This window comes from Macrobrachium nipponense, chromosome 3 (assembly GCF_015104395.2).
Source record: "Macrobrachium nipponense isolate FS-2020 chromosome 3, ASM1510439v2, whole genome shotgun sequence".
NCBI classification, from domain to species: domain Eukaryota; kingdom Metazoa; phylum Arthropoda; class Malacostraca; order Decapoda; family Palaemonidae; genus Macrobrachium; species Macrobrachium nipponense.
Window position 1 is genome coordinate 100539212 of NC_087202.1, and position 26029 is coordinate 100565240.

At 34.2% G+C, this 26029-nt stretch overlaps 1 protein-coding gene across 1 annotated transcript in view; it reads left to right on the plus strand.

Moving 5' to 3' along the window:
- The window catches only part of LOC135221917 (putative neural-cadherin 2), a 267766-nt gene that overhangs the window by 155900 nt on the left and 85837 nt on the right, over positions 1-26029 (plus strand). Inside the window, 2 exon segments of the mRNA XM_064259941.1 lie at positions 16761-16889; positions 22189-22304. Coding sequence (XP_064116011.1) covers positions 16761-16889; positions 22189-22304 — 245 coding nt within the window.

Consider the following 26029-nt stretch of genomic DNA (forward strand, 5'->3'; position numbering starts at 1 on the left):
TACGAAGTTTAGGAACATTGCAAGTAGGAATGGAAGGGGAAAATTTCTTGTAAAGGACCTGGTGGATGATTTTGTAAATCAGTTTGGTTGGGAAGCAATTATTGGGCCGCCATTCACCGTGTATTTTTATTCCAGGTATTTTAACATTTCCATTTGTACCCCGAAGATGTGTGAATAAACGCGAGAAAGAGCTTGGTACAGAACTTCTGTATGTAATTTTTCTGTGGTATTCACTTATATACTGAAGTCCCATGCAGCATCTACTGTGATTTTTTGAACACACACACACCACACCACACACATATATATATATATATATTATATATATATATATATTATCATTATTATATATATTATATATATGTGCTGTGTGTGTGTATATTAATAGATATGATTTATATACTATTATATATATATATATATATATATACTATATATATTAATATTATATAATTATATATTATATATATATATAATATATATATATGTATATAATCTATATATCATTATATATATACCCTGTGAGACGTACTCCATAAATTAACACAACAAATTACAAAGACTCATTAGGAAGAGCATATGGAATAATTTGGTTTTCTCAGTGATGTGCTGAACCTCTTTAACCATCCCCTCATCGCGGAAGAACAAACGGTATTTAATTAAGTGTAACATTTGCTCTCAAACCAGGTTACGAGAGTAATATTAACTTCTTTGTTGCGTTTCTTAACCACTTTCCTAATAGCATCCGTGTCTCCAAGGTATTTTGCTAATTATTTTCCTAAACGTCTTTGAGCTAAATAACCATAAAACTTCACTCATGAAAACGTTCCGAAAAGATTTAATGATGTTTTGGAAAGGGAGGATATTATGAAAGTTTAACAAAACATCCCTTAACAACTATTGCGGCCCAGTTTAATAAATCAGTTAGAAGCATATGGTGTAATAAAAAGGATATTGACCCAGAGTCATTTAAGATAATCAACCCCCCTCTCCTTTATTATTATGGCCTCCCAAAATCACTTAAGGATGAAATTACCCCATCCAGCAGGGGCTCTTTCTTATATAAACTATGTCAGTGGCTTGCAGAACTATTATCACCCTTCTTAGGAACCTTCTCCTCCTACGTAAAACACGCGAGTATTTCATTTAAGAAATTAATAGGTTTAACATCCCTTTCAATAATATTAAAAGGCTCAGCGTAAACTTAGAATCATTGCCTACTAAAGTCCCCATCGCCGAAATGTATTTCTAAAGAGGAGCTTACAGCCATTTGAAGAACATTTTCCTCTTGGCATTGACACAACACTCAAACTAACTAACGTTTGTGTAACTACTAATGTTTTATCGTTAAATGGTAACTTTTATAAATACCAGGTTATCTGTAGCATGGGCAGCCCCTGTCCGCCCTTCGAGCGAACTCGTGCATAGAATACTTTGAAACGGAAATTTTGTCGTCTATCACACCCTGTAATATTATCTGGTGTAGACACGTAGATAATATCTTTAAATTCTGGAACAATAACTGGGATATTGCCGTGATTTTTTCAGATAAACTCAATATGCTAATTCCATCCCGTACTTTAAAACAGAATGGGAAAGGGGCTGAAAATTGCCTTTTCTATCGTATTATTCGTAAGAGATAGAACATAATAGCTATGCCTTCACAGTATATAGGAAGCTACTTTCGCTGTCTCATATATTCATCTCCTTAGCTATTATGATATCTTTGTAAAGATCATTGTTGGCTGCAGTCTATTTCTCAAAGGGCTTAGGATATATTTGCCATGGGTACTTTCAAATACACGTCCGAACTGTGAACTGGGAACCTACGTTGGATGCACAAAGCGGTTGCTACAGGTCCGAATCCGCTGTCACCAGGGGATCCGTTTCAGGACTGGCTGCAGACTATCCAGACCCGAAGCCTCCATTCGTAATCACGCGTTGCACTGCAAGACTAACATTAATGATGCAGATTTTAAAATCATATCATCCACGCAAGAAGAGGGGAACTCAATACGTTAAACACCCAGACAGCCTCTACGCAGCTATTTTTACTAGCATAACTGGTTTGTTTATATTTTGGTCTGCACTGTAACTTACCCTCTATATATTTGCTTACTCGGGGAGTAAGCCTGAAAACCACTTAGTTGTTGTTGATATTGTTGGTGGGGTAGGAAGGTCTATGGAAGAGTCTCAAAAGGTCTAAAAAAGGTGCTTCACGATGAGTTGAAGATACGGGAATTTTAGGTTTGGAGTTTTATGATTTATTTATAGAATGAAAATGCAAAAAATAAGTAATGTGAATGTTCAACAGTACGGACAATTTTTTTATTATTTCTGATAAAATATAACGTATTTATTTTAATTATCGTTGGTGAAACAATGCTCTATTTGACCATAGATTTTAATATGTTTTAATATATATGTTGTACTGAATTTAGGCTGTTTCTTTTCGATTATTTTGTTTCCACTTATAATTGAGAATATATGAACGTGTTTAATTTGTGTCCTTTTTATTTGATCTTTGTTGTTAGTATAAATAGTACTAGGTATGAGTATTCATTACGAAGACCACTTCACATTAAGTTAGGAATATATGTAAAGTTTACATATATTTTGCACGCGTCCCGATAAGCTGGAAGTCGCCATGTTTTAGATGTTTTAGTTTCTTTTGAACTCATTTTAGGTGGGTTATGTGCGTCTTTGTAGTGATTTTAAATTTTTTAGGGCTTTTTCGCTTTTTTTTAACGGATTTTATGCGATTATATAAACTGCATCCTTGATTATGCAGTACGCTTATTATATATATATATATATATATATATATATATATATATTATATATATATATTTGTGTGCGTGTATGTAAATGTAATTGCATCATCAGCCTGCAGTATTTATATAATCGCATAAAATCTTTAAAAAAAATCGAAAAAAAACTATAAACCTTACATCTCTACAAAGACGGACATAGCCCACCTTAATAATATATATATATATAATATATATATATATATACTATATTATATATATATATATATTAAGGTGGGTTATGTCCGTCTTTGTAGTGATGTTTAAGGTTTTTAGCTTTTTTTTCGATTCGAGTATAAGATTTTTTACCTTCTACTTTAAGGCACTTTCAATCAAATTTGGAATATATATATATATATATATATATATATATATATATATATATTATATATATATATATATATATATATATATTTATATATATATATATATATATATATATATATATATATATATATGTTCCAAATTTGACTGAAAGTGCCTTAAAGTAGAAGGTCAAAAATCTTATACTTCCTGTTTTACATTGCTTGTGGACATATATAAAAAATTTTATTTGTTCCCTCCGTATACTTATTAGAACCGAGTTAATGCTATGTCTTGGTACAAAGAACCTGATCAGCTTTTTCTGAACAGGTCCTTCCTAGCTTTACAATATTATAAATCAGAGAAAATTGAGTAATTATAATTTCGATTCATGCATAAAATTTATTATTATTGATTTCGTTATTTCAGATTTAGTTAAAACCATATGTTTATTCTTTGGTTGTAGAAGCCTAATGTTATTATTTGTTTTTAAGAATAAAGCCATTACTGTAAGTTATTAAAATATTGCATATTTTGTACTCCATTTTAAAAATGGCTTGTAGACCTCATTCAAAACTAGTTTTGCAGTTAATATGACACCATGCTATTGTATGAACCTTATGATGAGAGATTTGAAACCTTTCCGAAAATCGTGGTTTAACTGCCATTTATAAGAAAAAAATACCATAAAATAAGACTTTTGCCGTCAACAGTAACTAATGGACAAAGAAACTGCATCATATCCCTTCCGCATACTTTTTTTCTGGTAATATATATAATCAAATCCTCCGTAGTTCTTGTTCGTTCACCTGTCTTAGAATTGTTCATTCTTTTCTCAGTAACTCTGATGTAGGGATGTTACTTCACTGATGACGCCTGCCTTATTTAATTATATAAACTATTTTACCCTCAGTTCATTTCAGACTATTGTCAACTTAGTTCAGATGTCTAACTATACATGTAGGGCATTACGTAAATGCTATAAACGGTTGAGGCTCTTTCCGTCCGCTCTGATATCTAATTTTTATGTTGGCCTTGTATCTATTTATATCAACATTTTTGTCTTCATTTTATTTCAAACTTATTTTCACATAGTTCTAGAATTACTTATGGAGCATTAAGTGAATATCATAAATGCTTGAGGTTCCTTTGGTCGTCTCAGATGTCTATGCTTAAGGTTGGACTTATTCGTCTGTTTGAAACATTGCTCCCAGATTTGGAGAACTTTATCGTTGGTTACCTTCTTTAGTAGAATCAAGCAATAAAACCAGAGAGACCGTTTCTTTTGATCTCTTTCTCCATTCCTGTGGGTATTTTTCAGTCACTGATTCCGAGAGGGCAACCTCTTCCAGACGTTTTACCCTGTGGAAATCAGGAGCCCTCTGACTGAACTCCTCAGACGCCGTTCCTTTCCCCTTACAGCCAAACTCATTCATTCTCTTCCTGGCCAGTTTTCCCAAGTCGGAACCTTTCATCTTTCAAGAGGAAGATCCGATCTTAGCTTGTTTTGTCTACAGCCTCACCCTTTTCCTATTCCCTTCTGGCCTGTCCCATTGGACTCTATTATCATTTTACTTCTCTTCTAAAGAAGCTGAGAATAAAGGGACTCTTAAACGTTTCATTTTGTTCCTCTTAATCACGTCTAATAAAATATAGATTGGGATTACATTTTAATAGACCCCTAATACGATTTTAGAAAGGTGATTGATTAAACATTTGAATATTCTTGGTGAATAGAAAAACAAAACCTTTGAAAAGTAGTAGTTTTGAGCAATCGAGAAAACACTATGAATGTGCTTATATATAAACTTCGTTCACAGAAAGTTGCAACAAGTTTATTCCATCCTCATCCAAAAAGTCATATACACGGACCTCCCCAACCAAATCTATCACAACTTTATTAAAATTATGGAATTATGAATCCAACTTTTTCTTCTTCATCCATGGGGAAGACCTCAAAATATCTTCATACTCTTAATATTGCCAAAAAATTCTAGGAAACCAATTTTCCTCAAAACTGCTCGTTGGAAATATAATTATATAGGATATTGAGGGGACGAGATGAAATGGAGGTATTGCAAGGGGTGGGCTTAGAATGTCGTGTTTTTTGCACGCATATGTCAGGAAATACAACGAACCTCTTGCAAATGAATTTGCAGGTAAGAAAGGACAGTCGAGCGGTTAGTTGACATTATATGGCTCTAATACATAGTCTTCGCAGTTGCTGAGATGAATAGTGACACTCCTGATGCCCTTTCAGTCCAAGTTCAGCCCCGATAGGATTGGTAGGGGAGAACGGGTGAAATACAAAATGTTAAAAATGCTGGCCAATGTAATTGAAGCAACTATCTTAACAGAAAAGGGAGAGAGTTGGAGAGAGGGAGAGGAAGTGAGAGAGAGAGTAGAAGGGGTGTCAGGGAGGAGAGAGAGAGAGAGAGAGAGAGAGAGAGAGAGAGAGAGAGAGAGAGAGAGAGAGAGAGAGTCTGTCGGTTGTCGTTCAGACACGAGTGTATCAAATGTGTTTGTGTTTATAATTTACGCAGAATATTTGCCTTTTTTAAAAGTAGATTTTTTCTTTGTATCTTATTCGATGGTTGTCCAAACGTTTCAAACATTAAAAAAGAGAGATGAGAGGCTCTTTGTTATGAAAAATATCTTTTCCCATAATCTCATCTGCATTATTTGCTTCTTTACTAATTCATTTTTAAAAGATTCAATGTGTTAGCTTCGTAAAAGGATCTCTAAATCGAGGGGAGTTTTATAAACAATGTTCAATTGGCCTTCATATTCTGGTGCCTTACAGGACAGAACCTTGAGAATGCAGACATCCTGGCTTTCTTTTCATTTTATGTCCAAGGTTAGGAATTGAAAATGATTAATAACGAAGAAAGAAACACAAGAATAAGATAGCCACCAAGACCGCTGAATCAATTCGTTTTTTGTTAATGATATTTAAAGAGATGTTGATATGTATAATAAATTTTCCTTGTTCGGATTGTTGTTATTGTTTGTAAATTAAAACAATTGCCTATTTTCTGATTTCGATATTTATGGATGCCCTGTTTCTCATTGACTATGTAATTGTCAAAATTATACTGGAGCTGCTCCACTATGATGTTATTAATAAATTTTAATTTCATAACGTTGATGCAATTATTGAAAATAAGTTAACAGGAGTAATTGCTATCATTCCTGGTATGTACATTTTGCTGGCTGATATCGAAATTGTGACTATTTAGTAATCCATGATTTGCATTCTTATAAATTTCTTAGACAGTTGTGCAATTGCTAATTATACTTTAGCAACGCCTATTGTTGGAATAGTTACTACTATTCAAATGTTTAATTATACCTCACCGACAATTCCTTTCATGTTTATTTTTCTATAGATTCCTGATTTAATCAGTTGATATGATTTTTTTATTGTTTATCATTTATCATAATTTTTTTATTACTGAATTTGATAATACATTTGTTAGCTTTTCGGAACATTTCATGCAATTCTCTAGTTGCGACAAGATCTAAATGCAATTGCACGCTTAATGGACGTCCTGTGTCTCTTTCGAGAAACATAGGCTCCTAAGTAATAACATCAGGGCCATTCTCCACATCCCCTTGAGTAGGACTTCAAACGATCAGCAGATCCCATCTCTTGCTGGATGGCTAACGATAGGTTCTGTCTCATTTTCAAGTCAATTTCATTCCCTTTAGTTAATGCCCATCTCTTCGGCATACTTGTGGCCCTCTGAGTAAATGGAACTACAAAGGGATGAGTCGAGTTTGGGGATCTAAGGGTGTTCTCGTTGCAAAGTGGTTGAACTTTTGTAAGGGGTAAGTTCGGGGTCATATCAAAATACATGCTTGCGTGTAATCTTTTACATGTGTTTACATTTTACCTTGATTGTGTTTCAAGTATTCAGTTATAACAGGAAAACAGTGGGTCAGCCTAATAACCGACATACGAATAAATTGAGATAAATTAAGAGTACTGAAAGGATAATGATTTTGCCTACTTTTAAATTATGCAACCATGTTAACCCTATGCTAACAGATTTACACTCACAATTTTTATTTCTCGCCCTATTAAATCATTCTTACAGGACTTATACTATGCAGGCAGTTTGTCGTCTTTCATTCACAATTCATCCCTTCCGTAAAGGGTAGATGGCTCAACAAATCATTCATAAATTTCGTATTTAGCTTTCTTATACTCACTTCTGTTGAGATAATTTTAGATTTTATTAGCGTCTTTACAAATGGTGTTTGCATGCTTCTCATTAAATATAAAAAGTAAAGTCCTTTACTTCATGAAGGAACACTTCTTTGCATAACATTAAAAGTTGGTTTTATTATTATGAAAAATCTTAGCAGGTTTTTTGAAGCAGCATTCTTAAAATGCAGTATGAACTGAGGCACATGAAACAAATGAGGCTAGATGGCTGCAATTTAGTATGTTGATGATTGGAGTGTGGATGATCAACATACCAATTTGCAGCCCTCTAGCCTCAATAGTTTTTAAGATCATGGGTGGACAGAAAAAGTGAAGACAGACAGACAGTCATCTCAATAGTTTTTCATTTTTTTTTACAGAAAACTAGAAAGCTAAATTTAAAGCTAAGACTAATTTTCCTTGCGCCATACATTGTCTTCCAAAGCTCTCATACATAATGTATGCTCATCCTTCCCATAAACAGGAATGCAATAATGGCAGCGCACCTCGGTGTGAACATTCTTACCATGAGCCAATGACCTCACCCAAGACAGTGACTGATTGAAGAGTCTGATGGTCAACGCTATGGAGATTACCCGTTGATTCCTCATCTTCCTCTTTTATGTCCTCCTCCTCCTAAACACTAGCTTGACCTCCCCTTCCTCAATATTTGCCTGCACTAAGCAGGTGTCAGGTGGCAAATGGAAATGGTAGAGGAAAAAGGCGGCTTTGCAGGACAAATGGGTCTTAGAATTTGCCAAAATTGTCGTAATGGAAGGTTGAACCTTATGCATGACAAGATAGGGAGAGGAGTGTTAGAATGGTGAGATAACTTAAAGTATTTAATTAGCTTTCATGATATATGAATGAAATGGTAAAGGGTTCTTTCTGACCTATAGAGGGTTAAGCCAGAAGCTCTGAATAAGTTGGGGTTACAAAGTGAATGAATTCGTTCCGTTATCTATTACTTTTACTGCTTTATCATCATTGGTGTTGCATTAATAGGTAATTCTATTTAATAGATCGGATAAATTGGAAGTAAAAAGATAACCAGATAATGTAAAGTTCTAGAACATGAAGTCTAACACCATTGTATGAAACTGTCACTGACAATTCGCAAAAATTATATCTCGTACGATAAAGATTCCATATCCTTTACGAAGACCAGACTCTCAGATTTCCTCGCAGAAGACGATTGTTCTGGCTGTCAAGGTTCACGAAATTTTACTTGACATTTGTGGAAGATGATGAGGTGACAGTTGAATTAAATTAGTTAGAATAAAACTGTACATTTTATTAATGAAGGAGAACATCACTTTTCCAACACGTATTCATTGTAAATGAAATGGATTTAAGAAAAGAACCTTAATTAGGCTATTGAGACATGGATGTTGAAATGTGAAACCAACAACTGTAAAGTGCGTAGGACAAGCTAAGTCCATTTTCACGTCACTATCGTCAGTTCCATTTTTACGTCACTGTCTTTAATTCCATGTTCACGACATTATCTTAAATTCCATTTTCACTTCACTATCAGAAATTCCATGTTCACGCCACTCTTTTTAATTCTATTTTTCACGTCATTATCTTCTTCCATGGTCACATCACTATCTTTAATTCCATTTTGCATGTCACTATCTTAGCGTCCATTTTTCTCGTCACTATCTTCGCGTCAATGTCTCCAGTCATGATTATTCTGTTATTATATTAGAGACAAGGGGTGCTGAATTCAACTCTGTCCCCTTTGGCCTCCCTTACTCTTCATAACTCTCTTGAAGGATTTCCCTAACAATATTTATCATAATTATGATTTTAGATTGGTTAAGAAATATGCATTTCACTCGATTTTGAGAGTACCTTGGTAATTGCTATTATATGCTGTTACTCAATAGTGAATACATAATTACATCCGATTATTCACAATGTGGGGTGGATTGTCTTATGAAAGCCCATCAGTTTACAAATACAAAATTAAATTTAATAGAAGCAAAAAAAATAAAAATAAAATAAATAAGCTGGCCCCAATAAAACCTCAGGAACCACCTAATGCCTAATGAATTAACTAACTTTTTTTTCCATTTGCATTATCTCAATCCTAACCCAGAACAAATTCTTTACCGATATTACGCTTCTGTGCTGAAACAAACTCTTTGCTCAGAGAAAGTATTTTTCTTTTCTGTGGTAAGAATTTTGGAAAAGCCTTTTTCCTGCTGAATGTGAAAAAGGGATAAATGTGCAATGTTCCCTGCTGGTCATCGTATGGGAAGATTATAATCGAGGCCAAGTTTTCGGAAATGTCGGTGGTGAAGTTTAGAATTTTGTTGGAAAAGGAAGATAGCATGCAACTTTTTTTTTTCTATTTTAAAGATTGGCAGGGTATCTAAAATTTGCCGTTACCTGTCATTTTATACCTTTAGCAACATCTTCACTCAATAATAAGAGCAGACGATTTATTAAAGTATGATTTGTAGATGTAATGAAAAGCACTAGATATATTATTATTTATTAATTATTATTATTATTAGTTATTTATTTAATTATTAATTATTATTATTATTATTATTTATTATTATTATTATTATTAATTATTATTTATACCATGTTTCATACAGGTATTTTTTTTAAAGTGCATAATTTCAATTTTTTTAGAGTTTTCTCCAGCATCCTGATCACACTGTCCAAATAGAATCAGTATCTTTACTTATATTTTCCTAATTCTTGGGCCATGTGTGTATGAGTATTTCATATTATACAAACTGTTATATCAAAGCATAATTTTTCTAATACTAATTTACTGTTAAGCCTGTTAAACATGAGGAAATATGTTATTGATTGCCTGATATAAGGAAATAATTCTGTGCATCGCCTTCATTTTAGGACACTGTATCATTATTATTATTTTAGTAGATGAAACCTATCCACATGGAACAAGCACACGGTGACCATTGACTTGAAATTCAAGCTTTCAAAGAATTATTGTTGGTTTCAACCTCTCACCGCAGACCTCACACTGTAGCAGTAACTGAACGTGATATAGATCAAGCGATTTTTCATCGCCCTGGGGGAAACGCGAACCCGCGACATCTGAGTAGCACACCACGACACTAGTCGCCATAAATAAAAATTAAAATCTTGTTTCCCATCTTGGATTTAACAGAATTTACATATAGGTGTTAAAGGTAGATCCATTTTGGGAATTTCCTGAGGTAGACACCGGAACCTCTTTCCGCACCTGGACACAATTGCGGCAATGGCCCGTATTTGCTTAAGACCTCCTTAATGTAAACCATCAGAGCGCATTGAATTAAATCTGTGTTAAGAAAAGTGAGCTTCTGTAAATTGTATGTAATATGACTGCCAATGGTACATTAGATTAATTATTACTGTTTTAATCACTGTTCGAATAATCAAAACTTATACACATCAAAATCAGTTTCTATATTATTATTAAAGGCAGCAGTTTTGATATAAATTGTTTCGCATAACATGCCAACAGAGGATAGTGATTTGTTTCATTTATTGAATTTAATCATATATTCATATTTTAGGGTCACCGAATAAAACACTTTTATCTCTTCCTACTTCCACATGCAAGATCTTTTGCTTTACGTTTGCTTGTCCTTCCATTTTAAGGTTAAGTGAGTTTTTATTTTTGTCACGAGCTGATGGTTTGCATATAAGCAATAAAGGTTCTAGTAGAAATATTCTGTCAAGAATTACATCTCACTTAATTAGAGGGCTGCCCTCTGCTGTTTCTAATTAGCTAGAATAATTACATTTGTTGAACAAATCCGCACCATCGTATGACGGGTTCAAAGAGTCGGACTAGTTTCTGAAATATATAACTGTTTATTAAATACTGTGTATACTATACTTATTGTCCTTGTCCTTAATTGTAAATCGATTTTTAGAGCTTCATATTACTCTGTCAATTCACAGATTTTTTACATTGTTAATAGAAAATAGAAGATAACTAGTATTTGCTTTGCTTAAATTGAAGCTTAACTGGCTGCAGTACTCAAGAGATATCATGATGATAAATCACATTTAAAGAATTTTAAACCGTGTTATGTAACTAGAGATAAAGCATACATTTTTCCCTATGACTGTGCCTTTCAGCAATAGTGAATAGTAGAACGCCACTATTTTTCACCAATATGATAAGAAGAAGGGATTCATTATTAAGTATACGACTCACACGCCTGTTTGTACTTGCCAGTAGAATTAACGTGATGTTCAGTATTTTCACTAGTAAACTAACTAACAACTAACAGGAAAGGTGTAGTAAAATCCTGATTTCCCTGTGGCAGAATTTCCTATTAGAGCATCATTGTCAAGCTTCGGAAAAGTTATAAATCATATTTTCGTTGGAAAAGAAGTTAGTTATGATCTACTATTGGTTTACCTTCCTTTTTATATCGGCTGGTAGGCATAATTCTGTGCGTGTGCCCATAAAAAAATTGTATGTGCATGTGCATGGCGGTGTTTACGCCATTCTGTCTTTAAAGCATCATTTTAGCTTTCATGTTGAAACCATCAGACAGTCTGGATCATCTTTGAACCTATAAAAGCAAAATCACTTAAAGACTTTTTGATCTACCCTCATTCATGAGAGTGTGTGAGCGTGTATTTGTGTATGTGTATATGTATATTTGGATGGATGGGAATGGAATGGAATATAGTAGAGTTTAGGCCACATGCCAGACACTGCGATCTATGAGGTCATTCAGCGCTGAAAAGGAAACAGAGAGTAAGTAGGTTTGGCATGTGTAACCGGAGGAAAACTTGGCAGTTGCAACATGAAATAATTGCCAGGAGATGGTGCATAGCAAGGTAGGAAAAAAGATAATATAACTAGAGGTACAGTAAAAGGAATGGAATGGGTTGCAGCTAAGGACCGAAAGGACGCTGCAAAGAACCTTTAGTAATTGGGTGGATGATTATTTTGGTGTGCATAAGTGTGTCGACGTTTGTCTGTATTTCAAGCGAATCACATTAAGAATCATAGTGGTAGCATGAGGTATATATCCCTCATCTTGGAAAGTAGTAAGTCAGAAAAACTAGAGATGTAGTGACATACTGACAAATCCTGACTGACAAGAAACAGTTCATGTTGCAGACAAAGTTATGAATGTCCAAACAGAAAAGAGTGGCAACTTCATTTCTGCTCTGAATGCATCAGAAAGAAGAGAAACCCAGACCGGGAATACTTCAAAGTAAACTTCATTTGGAAAGATGAGATTCCAAGTAATGACGGAAAGAAGGAATTGAATGATTGTTTTTGTGTTCTTTATCCTTTCTGGGTACCAAAGTTTCTTTTACTTCTATTTTTGAATGTCATGTCTAAGATAAAAGCATTTTTACTATAAGTTATTCCATCTGGATTTTTTTAAATTGAAAAATGATAAATCGGATATCGCACATATGAAGTTATTCAGCTAGGATAATTGACATCTCAGTATAATAGATATTTTTTCACCGAATCGGTATATATTTTATAAAGAGCCACGCACACACACACACACACACACACACACACACACACACACACATATATATATATCGTAAAGCTGGAGGAAGGAATGAAAGGAGTTGACCGAGCGCTTTCGTGTATTTTTTTTTTCACACCTCTTCACCTGAAGAGGTGTGAAAAATACACGAAAGCGCTCGGTCAACTCCTTTCATTCCTTCCTCCAGCTTTACGACTACATGAGATATCGCATGTTTTAGCGATTAAGTTCGTCAATATAATTATATATATATATATATATATTATATAATATAATATATATATGTGTGTGTGTCGTGTGTGTGTGTATGTGTGTGTGTGTGTATGTGTGTGTGTGGATCTTTATAAAAAAAAAGTATACAGATACTATTGAGATGTCAATTTTCCTAGCTGAATAACTTCATATGTGCGATGTCCGATTTATCATTTTTCAATTTTAAAAATCCAGATGGAATAACTTATAGTAAAAATGCTTTTATCTTAGACATGTCATTCAAAAATAGAAGTAAAAGAAACTTTGGTACCCAGAAAGGATAAAGAACACAAAAACAATCATTCAATTCCTTCTTTCCGTCATTACTTGGAATCTCATCTTTCCAAATGAAGTTTACTTTGAAGTATTCCCGGTCTGGGTTTCTCTTCTTTCTGATGCATTCAGAGCAGAAATGAAGTTGCCACTCTTTTCTGTTTGGACATTCATAACTTTGTCTGCAACATGAACTGTTTCTTGTCAGTCAGGATTTGTCAGTATGTCACTACATCTCTAGTTTTATATTATATATATATATATATATATATCTATATATATATATATATATATATATATATATATATATATATATGTCTGGTGCTGTGTGTGTGTGTGTGTGTATGTATGTGAGTGTGTGGATCTTTATAAAAGTATACAGATACTATTGAGATGTCAATTTTCCTAGCTGAATAACTTAACATGTGCGATATATATTACAAAAGCCATTGATAAGATGTCATAATCGGATTTGTTTTATGTACTCAGCAATTATCAAAGATTTTAATCACATTGCAATAGTGGATTTCAGGTAACTTGGTGATGAAAGAGGTACTGTTAGATGAACTCCTAAAAATTGGGTTCTCCGCAAGAAAAAGACACAATGTGAATCATGGTTTATTGAAACAAAATCGGATACGCAGACTTGGCGAAACTGCAGAACTAAATATGGAAGAGATCCACCGTCACGTCCGTCAATTCGTGCATGGCACAAGAAATTTATGGAGACAGGGACAGTATTGGATAAAGGGAGGAGTGGACGACCAAGAACATCTGAGGAAAACATCGATCGTGTAAGACAAGCCTTTGATCGTTCTCCTACAAAGTCCATCCGTACTGCTGCCAGACACTTACAGTTACCACGTTCAACAATGCACAATGTCCTACACAAAAACTTGGGATTGTACGCTTACAATGTGCAACTCACACAGACACTCGAGCCAAATGATAAACCAAGACAACAGAGTTTCCAGTTAACATGCTGGAATAAAATTTCTGAGGATGAAACGTTCGTCAATTGAGTTCGTTTTATTGATGAGGAAACCTTTCATGTTTCAGGGAAATTGAACACACATATTGTGAAAATTTGGGGATTAGAACATCCCCATGTGACTAGGGAATTTCAGCGAAACATCAATTACTGCAGATGTTTACAGTGCACCACCACATTGAGGGGACTGCAATTTCTTGGGTTCCTAAATTAAACTTTTCCCGACCGGCGGATTGGAGGGGATGGCCCAATTCCCTGGCGACCTCGTTCATCTGATATCACTCTCCTGGACCTCTTTTTGTGGGGTTATTTTAAAGATATCGTTCATCAAACAAAGATACGGGACATCATTGATCTCAACAAAAAGATCACTGATGTCATTGCCAAAATTGATGAGGCTATGCTACTGCAAACATGGCAAAAAATTGAGTATCGTTTTTGTGTGTAACTAATGGTGCCCATACAGGGGTGTATAAAATAAGGCAAAAAACACTTCAATATCTACTCTTCATTTTGTAATATTTCCACTATTTGTCTCTGATATATATATATATATATATATATATAGATATATATATATATATATATAGTATATATATATATATAGTATAAGTCATATCACATTTCCGTGATTCATATACATATATCGAGCTACAATGTCCTTTAATATCTAATTCGCTCTACCTCGGAATTAATATATTTTCATATATGCTTGTCGAAGGGGAATTTTTTCTCGATAATAGATTTGCCTGACGTTCCTGGGTTTGAAAGGATCCATAGGTTCGCGCCCTGGTCCAGGAACAAAATCTATATCGAGAAAAAATTCCCTTCGGTTAAGCATATATGAAAATATATTAATTCCGAGGTAGAGCGAATTAGATATTAAAGGACATTGTAGCTCGATATATATATATCATATATATATATAGTAGATATATATATATATATATATATATATATATATATATATATATATATATATATATGTATATATATATATATAAATAAATATATATTATATATATATATATACATATATATATATATATATATACATATATATATACTATATATATATATATATATATATATATATATATATATATATATATATATATATATATATATATATATATATTGTGTGTGTGTGTGTTAAATGATTTGATAAAGTGTGGCTACATCATAGTTGCAACTGCAATTTTCCATTTTGGGACTTCCTGCTCCGGCAAATTTTTTGTGAATACTTTCCATCCGCGATTTTGTAATTCGTTTAATTGAATTCGAGTAAGTAAAGATCCTACTAACTCTCTCTCTCTCTCTCTCTCTCTCTCTCTCTCTCTCTCTCTCTCTCTCTCTCTCTCGTAACTATGACGAGAATATTTATATAACTTATAAAATATTTAAGAGAAGGTGCTATGCCATTTGTGTATTGGTCAAAGATATTAATGAAGCAGGTGATGTCTTTTGGATAGTTACTGAAACTGTATGGTCAAAATTTACATATAAATAGAATCTTGGGAGACTATTCAATTGTTAATTTCCATTCATGGTACTCTACACATGATTATTCTTGTACGGACGAGAGACTAAATGTCCTTGGAGACAGCAGCACCGTCTTCAAGGTAAATACCTATATCTCTACACGGCCTGTTAGAAATAACCACTTTACTATTGAAAAGATCACATTTGGTATTCGGCATCGGTGGCCCTGGTAGTGTAACGCCAGATAACTCACAATCAATCAATCAATCCATACTGGTCACCCAGTAATACGTTGATACGATTTAAGCTGGGAAAAATTCTCTATCACGAGAGTTCATAAAATGCTCTAAAAGGTCCACAATAATATAATTGTTAAAAGTTCGTGTAAAAGTTTATAAGAAACTTAAAAAGCTTTTTAACCCCTCTGTTCATCTTCAGCCCAAAGCTCAAAGAAGGGATCGGAAGCTTTTGTAAAGTGTTTAAAAAGTTTTACAGGAACTTTAACAATTATAAAATGTAATTGACACATTGAGCAGGTAGTGTGCAACCTCATAATCTTACCATACTTGATGAAGTTTTGGCAGGTTGACTTAACCACATAGATGGGCAGATGGGTTTCGTTTGAGTCATACATGATACTATCATTAGGCATGAGTGATGATTGACCCGGTAAGGTTTCAGGCATCGCCGTAAGGGAGTCAACAGGCATGGAATTCCTAAGAGTTCATCCAGTGACTGGTTTGGAGAATTGTGTAGTATACCTCCTTACATCCAACCTATAATTTTCCAGGAGCCAGCTGTTAACGATACATGACCGAGCAAGTGCCCGGCACTGACTTTCATTTATCATAAATAAATTTAAAGAATGACGATGAAATGTGTTTTAGATCTCTCGGAAATTCAATATTTTTCTTTTCTTTTACTTACAGCAACACGACTTCTGTCTGGCAGTGGGAGGTCACTGCTTGAATTCACACAGCACCGCTACTGCGCTCTTCTCAGGGAGGATGCGCCTACCTCTTCAGATGTCATCACGGTTGTGGCCCATCATGAGGAAGGTACGTCTCTCTCTCTCTCTCTCTCTCTCTCTCTCTCTCTCTCTCTCTCTCTCTCTCAGGTTATCTTTCCCAGACGCAGTTTGGTTGTCTCACTAACAATTTGACCCAGCATTCTGCCTCGATGCGCATGAAGAATGAATGAATGTCGGCTCGTATTTTTATAAAATCCATTATGGTCGTCTGTATCTTAGTACCTTATTGCTGTTGGACTGTTGTATGTGGCAACAGAGAGAGAGAGAGAGAGAGAGAGAGAGAGAGAGAGAGAGAGAGAGAGAGAGAGAGAATAAAAAATAAAAAAAAGAGAAACTTTTATAGTCACTGCTCGGTCAAGGTAATCACAGTAGCAATAGAATAAAAAAAAAACACGTTTTTATTAAAATGCAAAAAAAAGAAAAAAATTATTTTCTGACCATTGATCATGTCTACAAAAATAAAAGCGTGGGCCCCAAAATTGCTACAAGCAATAAAGAATACATTTTTGTTTGGTTTTTAGTGCATTTTAATAGAAACTTCTTTAGTTTTTTCGTATTTAGATTTTTCTATTGTATGCTTTCTAGTTTTTACAGAAATTGTTACTGATTTAAGGAAACTGATAACAGTTTTTGGAGGAGGGTGAGGGAAGGGGGAAGGGAGGGAAGAAGGAAGGAGTAGGGGGCGTAGGAAATTGAGGGGAGGGGTAAATGGGAGTGGACGGAGAGAGGGAGAAGGGGAAGGAAAGAGGAAGAGGAAGGGGAAGGGTGATGATAGAAGAGGGAAGAGGGGGGGAGGGGAGGGTATAGGGAGAGGGAGGACCGATGGAAGGTGAATGGAGGGGAAGAAAAATAAGGGAAGAGGGAGGAGGTGATGGTTGAGTACGGGGAAGTGGAGGGAAAATGGGAAGGGTCTGGAAAGAGGAGGGTAGGGGTGGAGGAGGAAGGAGTAGGGGAGGAGAAGTAAGGAAGGGGAGGGGGAGGGGAGTGAAGTAATAGGGGTGGGGGAGGGTAATGGATGAGGGAAGGACACAGCAAAATTAACACTTGATCGTGTGTTCCAGAAGCGGTTAAGGGGAAGGAGGGGGAATGGAAGAGGGAAGGGGGAGGGGTATATAAAGAAAATAGGTTCTACCGACTCAAAGAAGCTGGGACAAATCCGAAGAGTTTCATACAAATCTTGAGATACAGGGAGAGGTCACTGTAGTGTAGGGTCACTCGAGGTCGCTGCTGACCTACTGATCATGTAAGGTTGCAATGTAACCTTGAACAATTTCAAGTCCATCTTATGAAGGGAAAAGGTCGAAACTTGAGCTACAAGATTTGGCCCAAAGAGGGACGCAGAAGTCAAGTTAAATAAAAGCATGTAAAGAAAGAAGGGCCTCGCCAAGATGATACCCAGCTACCCAGACTATAAGCGTTAATGAAATATCTTATCTCTCTCTCTCTCTCTCTCTCTCTCTCTCTCTATTCCCAATTGTTTGTACGTTAGTTCCTTCATTATTGCGCATCAAATTCAAATGAATCTTATTAGTCGTCTTGTAGGAATGATTAATTTAGACGCTTGCTGTTATTATCCTCGAGATGGATAACACCTTTTCTCTGTGGCACAATGGAACATGAAATCATATTGAGCAATATAAAGTTTTCTTTTACAATTCAGATCAAAATCAAAGTAAATGCATCTCTAAAGGCGGGGTTTTGCCACTTATAAATCAGTTATAAAAAGAAAGAAAAAAAAGGCCGCCATACACGCAACGATCGTTGGTCGCGATTTCGGCCAAGATTAGATCGCAAGCAAATTGTGACTAAGTCACCCGAGCAGATACGGCAGCTTCTCGCGAGCAGCTGTACTATATATTAACGTTGGGAACTGCTGCTGCAGCGCATTTCGCTGACTTAGAGGGTAAACCGAAGAGGAAAAGGAGGAAATGGGTTAAACAGTGGATAACGAAAATAAATGAGCTGTCACAAGATGCACTGCTTAAAGAAATAAAGTAAGAATCAGGAGATCGATTTACTTTTATGCAAGTTATCTTTTAATTATATACATACACACACATACACACACACACATATATATATATATACTATATATAATTATAATATATATTTATATATATATATATATATATATATATATATATATATATAAAAGCGAATGCCATAGGAAAATATAGGCACAAAGTCGATTTCAGGCGCTTTTGCCATTATTCAGACTCGACAATGTCTGAATAAAGGCGAAAGCGCCTGGAATCGACTTTTTGCATATCATTTTCCTGTGGTATTCGCTTAGTATATAATGATGTCACGTGCATCTACTGTGTGTTTTTAAGCGCGTGCGCACACACACACACACACACACACACACACACATATATATATATATATATATATATATATATATATATATATATATATATATATATATATATATATATATGTAATATTTTCAAAGGATTAGAAAATAAGCCATGCTATTCATGACATATGGGATGGTCCTAAGTCGAGGTGCAATCATAAACTGTATAAAAAGCCACAACAATATTTATTTATACATAAAATCATAATTCATCGGATGACACTCTTTAAGCGTTTTGAAAATGAACATTAATAGACATGAAAAATTAACTTTCAAATCAGAACTTCAAATTAAATCCTTCGTGGGTAAAGGTTGGAGAGGACCTCTACTCCAGAAGCTGAAAGCAAAACAAAAGCCATATATTGTTTCAATGACTGGCTATAACAAATTAACAACGTACAATATTAGAAATGGATTCAAAACACTATATTTTTAAGATAACATAAATAAAAAACAACAAAAAAAAAAAAAAAAAAAAAAAAAAAAAAAAAAAAACAAAATACAAAGACACCACCCTCACCTCCACCCTGTGCGAGGTCTCAGCCGTGAACTAAGGCAGCGGCTACGAAAAGAAAGATGGCGAATTGGGAGACGAAAAAAAATGGACATCGGAACTGAACCATTATTGGAACAAAAAAAAAAAAAAAAAAAGACATTAGCTTTAACAAATGGAAAAACATTAGCTTTCAACCAACTTAAATCTTAAAATAAAAAAAAATGCAAATTTTTACATATATATATATAAGTATATATATAATTTCCACAGCTACCATTGTCATTCAGCTATAATACTTAAGCCTACTGACTTAATAAGCCTAGCAATGTCAGGTTGCTGCCGAGATCGCTCTCTCACGAGACTCCGCCCACTTTTGGCAGAGTGATGACCCCACACACACAGACACACCGATTTACTAGCGATACCGATATCATGTGCGATAATCGTTGCGGTTATGGCGACCTTTATACAAAGTGTAAATAGTGCAATTCCTTCAATTTCTCGTGTATACAACCGAGAACTATTCGTAATAATGAAAATTACTGGCTCATCATTTCTTCTCTCCATTTCCCGTCTTTATTGAAATGCCACGTTTTTGTTTATTTTTTCGTTTTTTTTTTATTCCACAGAACTCAATCGGTATCTTTTCTTCAAAAGTAGTTGGTGGTAATATATGTTAAAAGTAGATTAGGATTCCCGTGGATAACTTGAGGATAACTTTATGTTATCCAGAAACAAATTTCCATATATAATGGTAAAGGATGGTAAAAACTCTCAACATACACACGTACTCATGTTCTGTCTTAGTTAAACATATATCCAAAATCGTTAACAGTTATAAATCACAGTTGCTCTTAGAAACTTCGGAATGAGGAGTGAGCATAGAAAAGTAGACCTTACAATGATGATTCTTTTTAGTCTGGTGAATTATGCCCATATGTCATTTTATTGATTTTGATGATTTTGCACTGATCAACCGTGCCCGTAACTCACTTAATTTTTATAGACAAAACCTTGAAAAAATCATCATGGAGCAAGTTCACAACAACGGTTATGCGCTGATCGAGTGGTATGGAAATATTTATAACTTTCAGAAAATGATTGTCAAGATTATTTATCCTTGCAAAAGCATGAGAATTACCGTTACTGACGATCTCTTTCATGTGGACGTAGACTGATTAGTTCACATGTTAGCTGACTGAAGGATATATTAACAGACTTAAGTTGATAAAACTGACGTCAAAAGTATGGGGCAGCCAACAACATTCTTTACGGAAAGATAAAGTCCTTTCGACGATATATTTCCATTTCAAAGATTCCAAAGCGAGTTCGTGCCACTTAGATCTGTTACTTCAACTAATGCATCCCACGTGGGTTATTTTGCGTTTGAAAATGTATACTGCAATTTTGTTAGTTGTATTACTTCATAATCCTTTGCCATAATTACATACAATCGTTTCTGCAACGTATTCATTATTTGATTTCAGTAACCGCGATTTTTATCATTTATAAAAAAAAGTCTCGACTGATTAATTAATAAGAAGACAGCTCATAAACATGGTCATAAATATGAACTGTGCAGTCTTAAGATCATTCCATGGAAAAGTGAAATGAAACTACATCGCTGAATTTCCTTCTGTAGGAATATGGGAGATTAGGATTATTTTGAATACAATTATGATCAAACAAAGGCGCTTTCTTGAATTCTCATTTTTCAAGGAATGAATTACTTCTTTTGCATTATTGTATTTAATTTAAACTATGATAACACATATAAACTTCTATTGCATCCTAAGCGTTTAGGGAAAACTCTTTGATAAACTTAGCAAAAGGTTAAAAGTCAGAAGCGAAAAGTGAAGCATGAATTTACATTTTCTGCGGCCCATTTGGTCTCAGATGAAGGTCTCTTGCAGCCTTAAAGACGCTAAAATTCTTGGAATACCTCTTAAGACTGCTCTGCAGTGCATTAAGGAAATTGCGTCATGATCATTAGATGAGGGAAGATGAAATACCAATACTTATAATCTAGATACGATCAGTTTCTTTCGGTTATTTGTGAAATTAAGAGAGAGAGAAACGCACAGACGGGAACATCGACCTCATTACCGAAAAGTACCAATTGTAAATGAAAAATTAACAAGAAAGGAAAAAAGTGCAAACAAAGTGAGTTCAGTGACGATTTCATTAGAAGAAATATGTTTTTGTGTCACTGCTGAGTGAAATTCGGCGGTTGGAGGGTCAAGAATGTCTTTTTTTTCTAATTATAATTTAATTGTAGGAAGTTCAAGCCATTAAAAGTTCCATTAGAAGACCTGTGAACAAAACGTTTGTGATGAATATGCAGTGTTAAAAAATAACATTTCGCTAGCAAGTGCATACCAAAATTATATTCCCAACTGGATTGATTATGAATTAGATATATAACTTATTAGGCCTTTAGATAATCCAGACCTCGATGTTTACCTCTTCCAGGGGCCTCCATCAGATACAGCATCACAGGTGGAAACCGAGATGGCCTCTTTACCATCGACCAGAAAACGGGACTCATCACGCTGGCAGCTTCGCTCGACTACGAACTCTACGACAAGGTAAATAAGAGACTTTTCATCCCTGGGTTCTTGGCCTGTGAGACTCCCAAGCTGATATTGCATAATCGGATTAAGAAACACTACTCATCAACTACTGGTTAAGAGAACTTGTTCATGTGATTTGTGAAAGGGTTTTCCTGACGAAACTTTATGAAATTCACATCGCCTTTATTGCCAAGGCCTCCTTGGTTCCTGAAGGGGTAAACTTTAATGTATTTATCCGCATCTTTGGTCCCAGTAGGTCAGTTGTACTGTCAGCTAGACGTCATAACAGTGGGTTCTCCTTTGGATATATTTACGTACTTCTTAATATAGGAAATGGATATGTTCACGAATGAACATGGGTAACATTTCTCAAAACATCGAAACTGCGACTCCTGCTACAAGTATTACACACCAAAACCGTCACTCATAACAAATTTAGATAACGCTTTTATTACCATAAAAAAAATCACCCGTACAATGCAGCTGTCTTCTTGCGCCAACTCTGTACCATCAGAACTAGGCGGTATCTGTCAGCATTGCACCTGTGAAGAGAGTTAAAAAAAATAATGACGCTACATTACCGAATTTCGTGTGCCTAGTATTTTTGTTACATATCAGGAATGCAGAAATGTAGATTTAAAGTTGGTTATAGGCTACGTGGCCATTGGTTGATTATCAGTTTTTGATGAGATCCTTATGACTTTTGCTATTATTAGTGATGTAAATCATTAATGTTTTGACTGATGATGCCTGAGATCATAAAATTATATGTATCTGCAACCTCCAATATTATCTTCTGATGACATTCCGTCTGTAAGAGTTTTGCACGTAACTGTTAAATCTGATATTAAGAAAATCCATGAATTAGCATATATTTTAATCATCTATTTTGCCTAGAGTTCCTCAGTTCTACCGGTTTCTATTTTTTCCCTCATCTAACATTCGGATATTTGGTTTCGTTTTAGAACAAACCATTCGCCCACCTCTTTTGACATTTTGAGTTCCAGAAAGAATGAAAGTTGTCTGGGAAGTATTATTAAGATAGGCGCAATTTAATACACACACACACACACACACACACACACACACACATATATATATATATATATATATATATATTATATATATATATATATATGCATATATATGTATATATATGCGAAAAATCAAACTTCTGCTTTTGAGCCCTCTGTGTACATATATACAACCGTTAGTGTTACATATTTCCTGTATAGAAGCATTAAGCTTTAATTAAATACAATTTATATAAATAAATATATAAATTAAATATATATACATATAGGATATTATTATATATATAGTATATATAATATATTATTATATATATATAATATAGATAAATATAATATATATATAAATATATATATATATAATATAATATATATATGTATATATTTATTATTATTATATATATATATATATATATTATATGTATTCATATAGATACATATAGAATTATGTATATGTATGAATGTATGTATGTGTATATGAATATGTATATGTGTGTGTATGTGGATAGTGCTTTTATACAGAAAATATTTAATACTAACTGCTTTATATATATATCTTCACATAAGACTCACAAACGATGTGTAATTTTTTGTACTTCCATGAAAAATAAAGCGTTTTTGCTACCCGTGTCTTCACACTGATCTCATATGTATAAGATTCTACCTTCCTTTCTGATCATCGAGGGAAATAAATCAAAGGCCATTTTTCGAATTATTGACCCACTGTGGAATGTGTCGATTTTTCCTCTTTATCAGTAATATTCCAGTCATCGGTCTGCTTGCGATTGTGTCTTTTCCTTCCTCGTCCTTACAAATTTCGTTTTAATTCCTACCCAGTCAATATAGTCCTATTTCACCTGTGCAAGTCATTCATCAACTTCATTTTCCATGTAGTCTTCCCCACTGCTAACGGTTGATTTATCCATTATTTTGTGTCCAGACATACATTTCTCTTTCCCTTTCCTCTCCCTGTATTATTATAATACACATACGTATATATATATGTATATATACTATATATATATATATATATATATAATATATATATATATATATATATATATATATATATATAAAAATATATATAGAAACAATAGATAAATAGATAGATAGATAGATAGATAGATAGATAGATAGATAGATAGATAATGATAGCATTATGGTGAAAACATCAGTTTGTTAAAACTCAATTGACAAAGATATCCAGTACCTATATTGGTAATACAATTTTTTTCATAAAAAAATCAAAATAATTCTCCATCTCAATTCCAATCAGAGTTAATACTGAGTCAATGTGAAGAAGTAATTGTCATTTTGGAAAGTCATGACTAGTAATTGCAATATCTAAAACAATACTAAATTCGTCTCATGTATTTCTTTATGCATATCTAGGTATGTGATGAAGTGAATGACCCTTTATACTTCACTCACTTATTACTCCTTAGAAAAATGGATCACAGACGACACAGAGGCAGCAAAAGATAAAATTAGAACCTATCTGTGGCAAATTCATGTTAGCTAAGTTCCACTGATTATTTCTTCTTTCTCTTTCTATTAAAGTTGCACCAGCATAAATTTTTCCTGTTAATGGACCACGCGTAATGTATTTTTCCCATGCATCCCTTTAGCTAGCAGGGGAAAGCGGGAAAAACTTCCTGGAAAAAAAACAAATGTTGCTGGACAACAGCCCCTTTACACTTTTATCGGAACGCAAATCATATGTTGCCAAACAGAAAATAGCGGAATCAAAATCAGAAGTCAGCTCTGGCCTCTACTCTGAAGCGTGACGAAATCTTTCGCTTGTGCACTCCAGTTACCTTGGGTTATGGATATCCAGCGCAGGTTTTTTTAATATTCCTCTTTATTTCTGGCGAGGACACGAACATTCCCGAAAGAATAATTTCGTGCCTGCGGTTCCTAATACAGCGGAATGCCTAATTAAAAGATAAAAGTATTTATCTCGGCGTTCCAGTGGTGGTTTCTTGAGAAAGACAGAAGAGAGAGAGAGAGAGAGAGAGAGAGAGAGAGAGAGAGAGAGAGAGAGAGAGAGAGAGAGTGTTATTTTTTTTTATCGACTTACGATAGGTTACACGGGATCACTAAAAATCGTTAGAATAATGAAACTTGTAAGGTTGTTGACGCTAGTCTGTCGATTTACTCACAAATATAATATTTATGATTAATTGCCAGATTTTAGAAATTACATTTTTGTCTGTTTAATAATAATAATAATAATAATAATAATAATAATAATAATAATAATAAATAATAATAATAATAATAATAATAATAATAATAATATGAAACCCTAAGTTTACAAAGTCGTAAATTGTAAACAAATCACCCCTTTCATATAATTCTAAATATCAGAGATGAAGAGGAATAATATAAAAGGAAACATGAAGTACTTACAGCATCCTGATGTTAGGCCTTACCTCGTTTAAAAGGATTACCTTCATATTCACGGCACGAATCCTATTGCAAGTTAAGTCTTCTTGAGATAATGCTATGTCTAACCATTCGTCGCTTTTATGACTGATTGCAAAGCATCGTCGATAATGACAGGGTCTATTTAATACTGAAGTGGGAATTCCTCGCCCACTATGTTTCAGTGAGGAAACAAATGTGCGTTTCGTACGCCAATGCAGGAACCAAAATGAAAGAACCAAGCGAGATGGAAATAAATATTTTAGGCTGACAAATGGTATG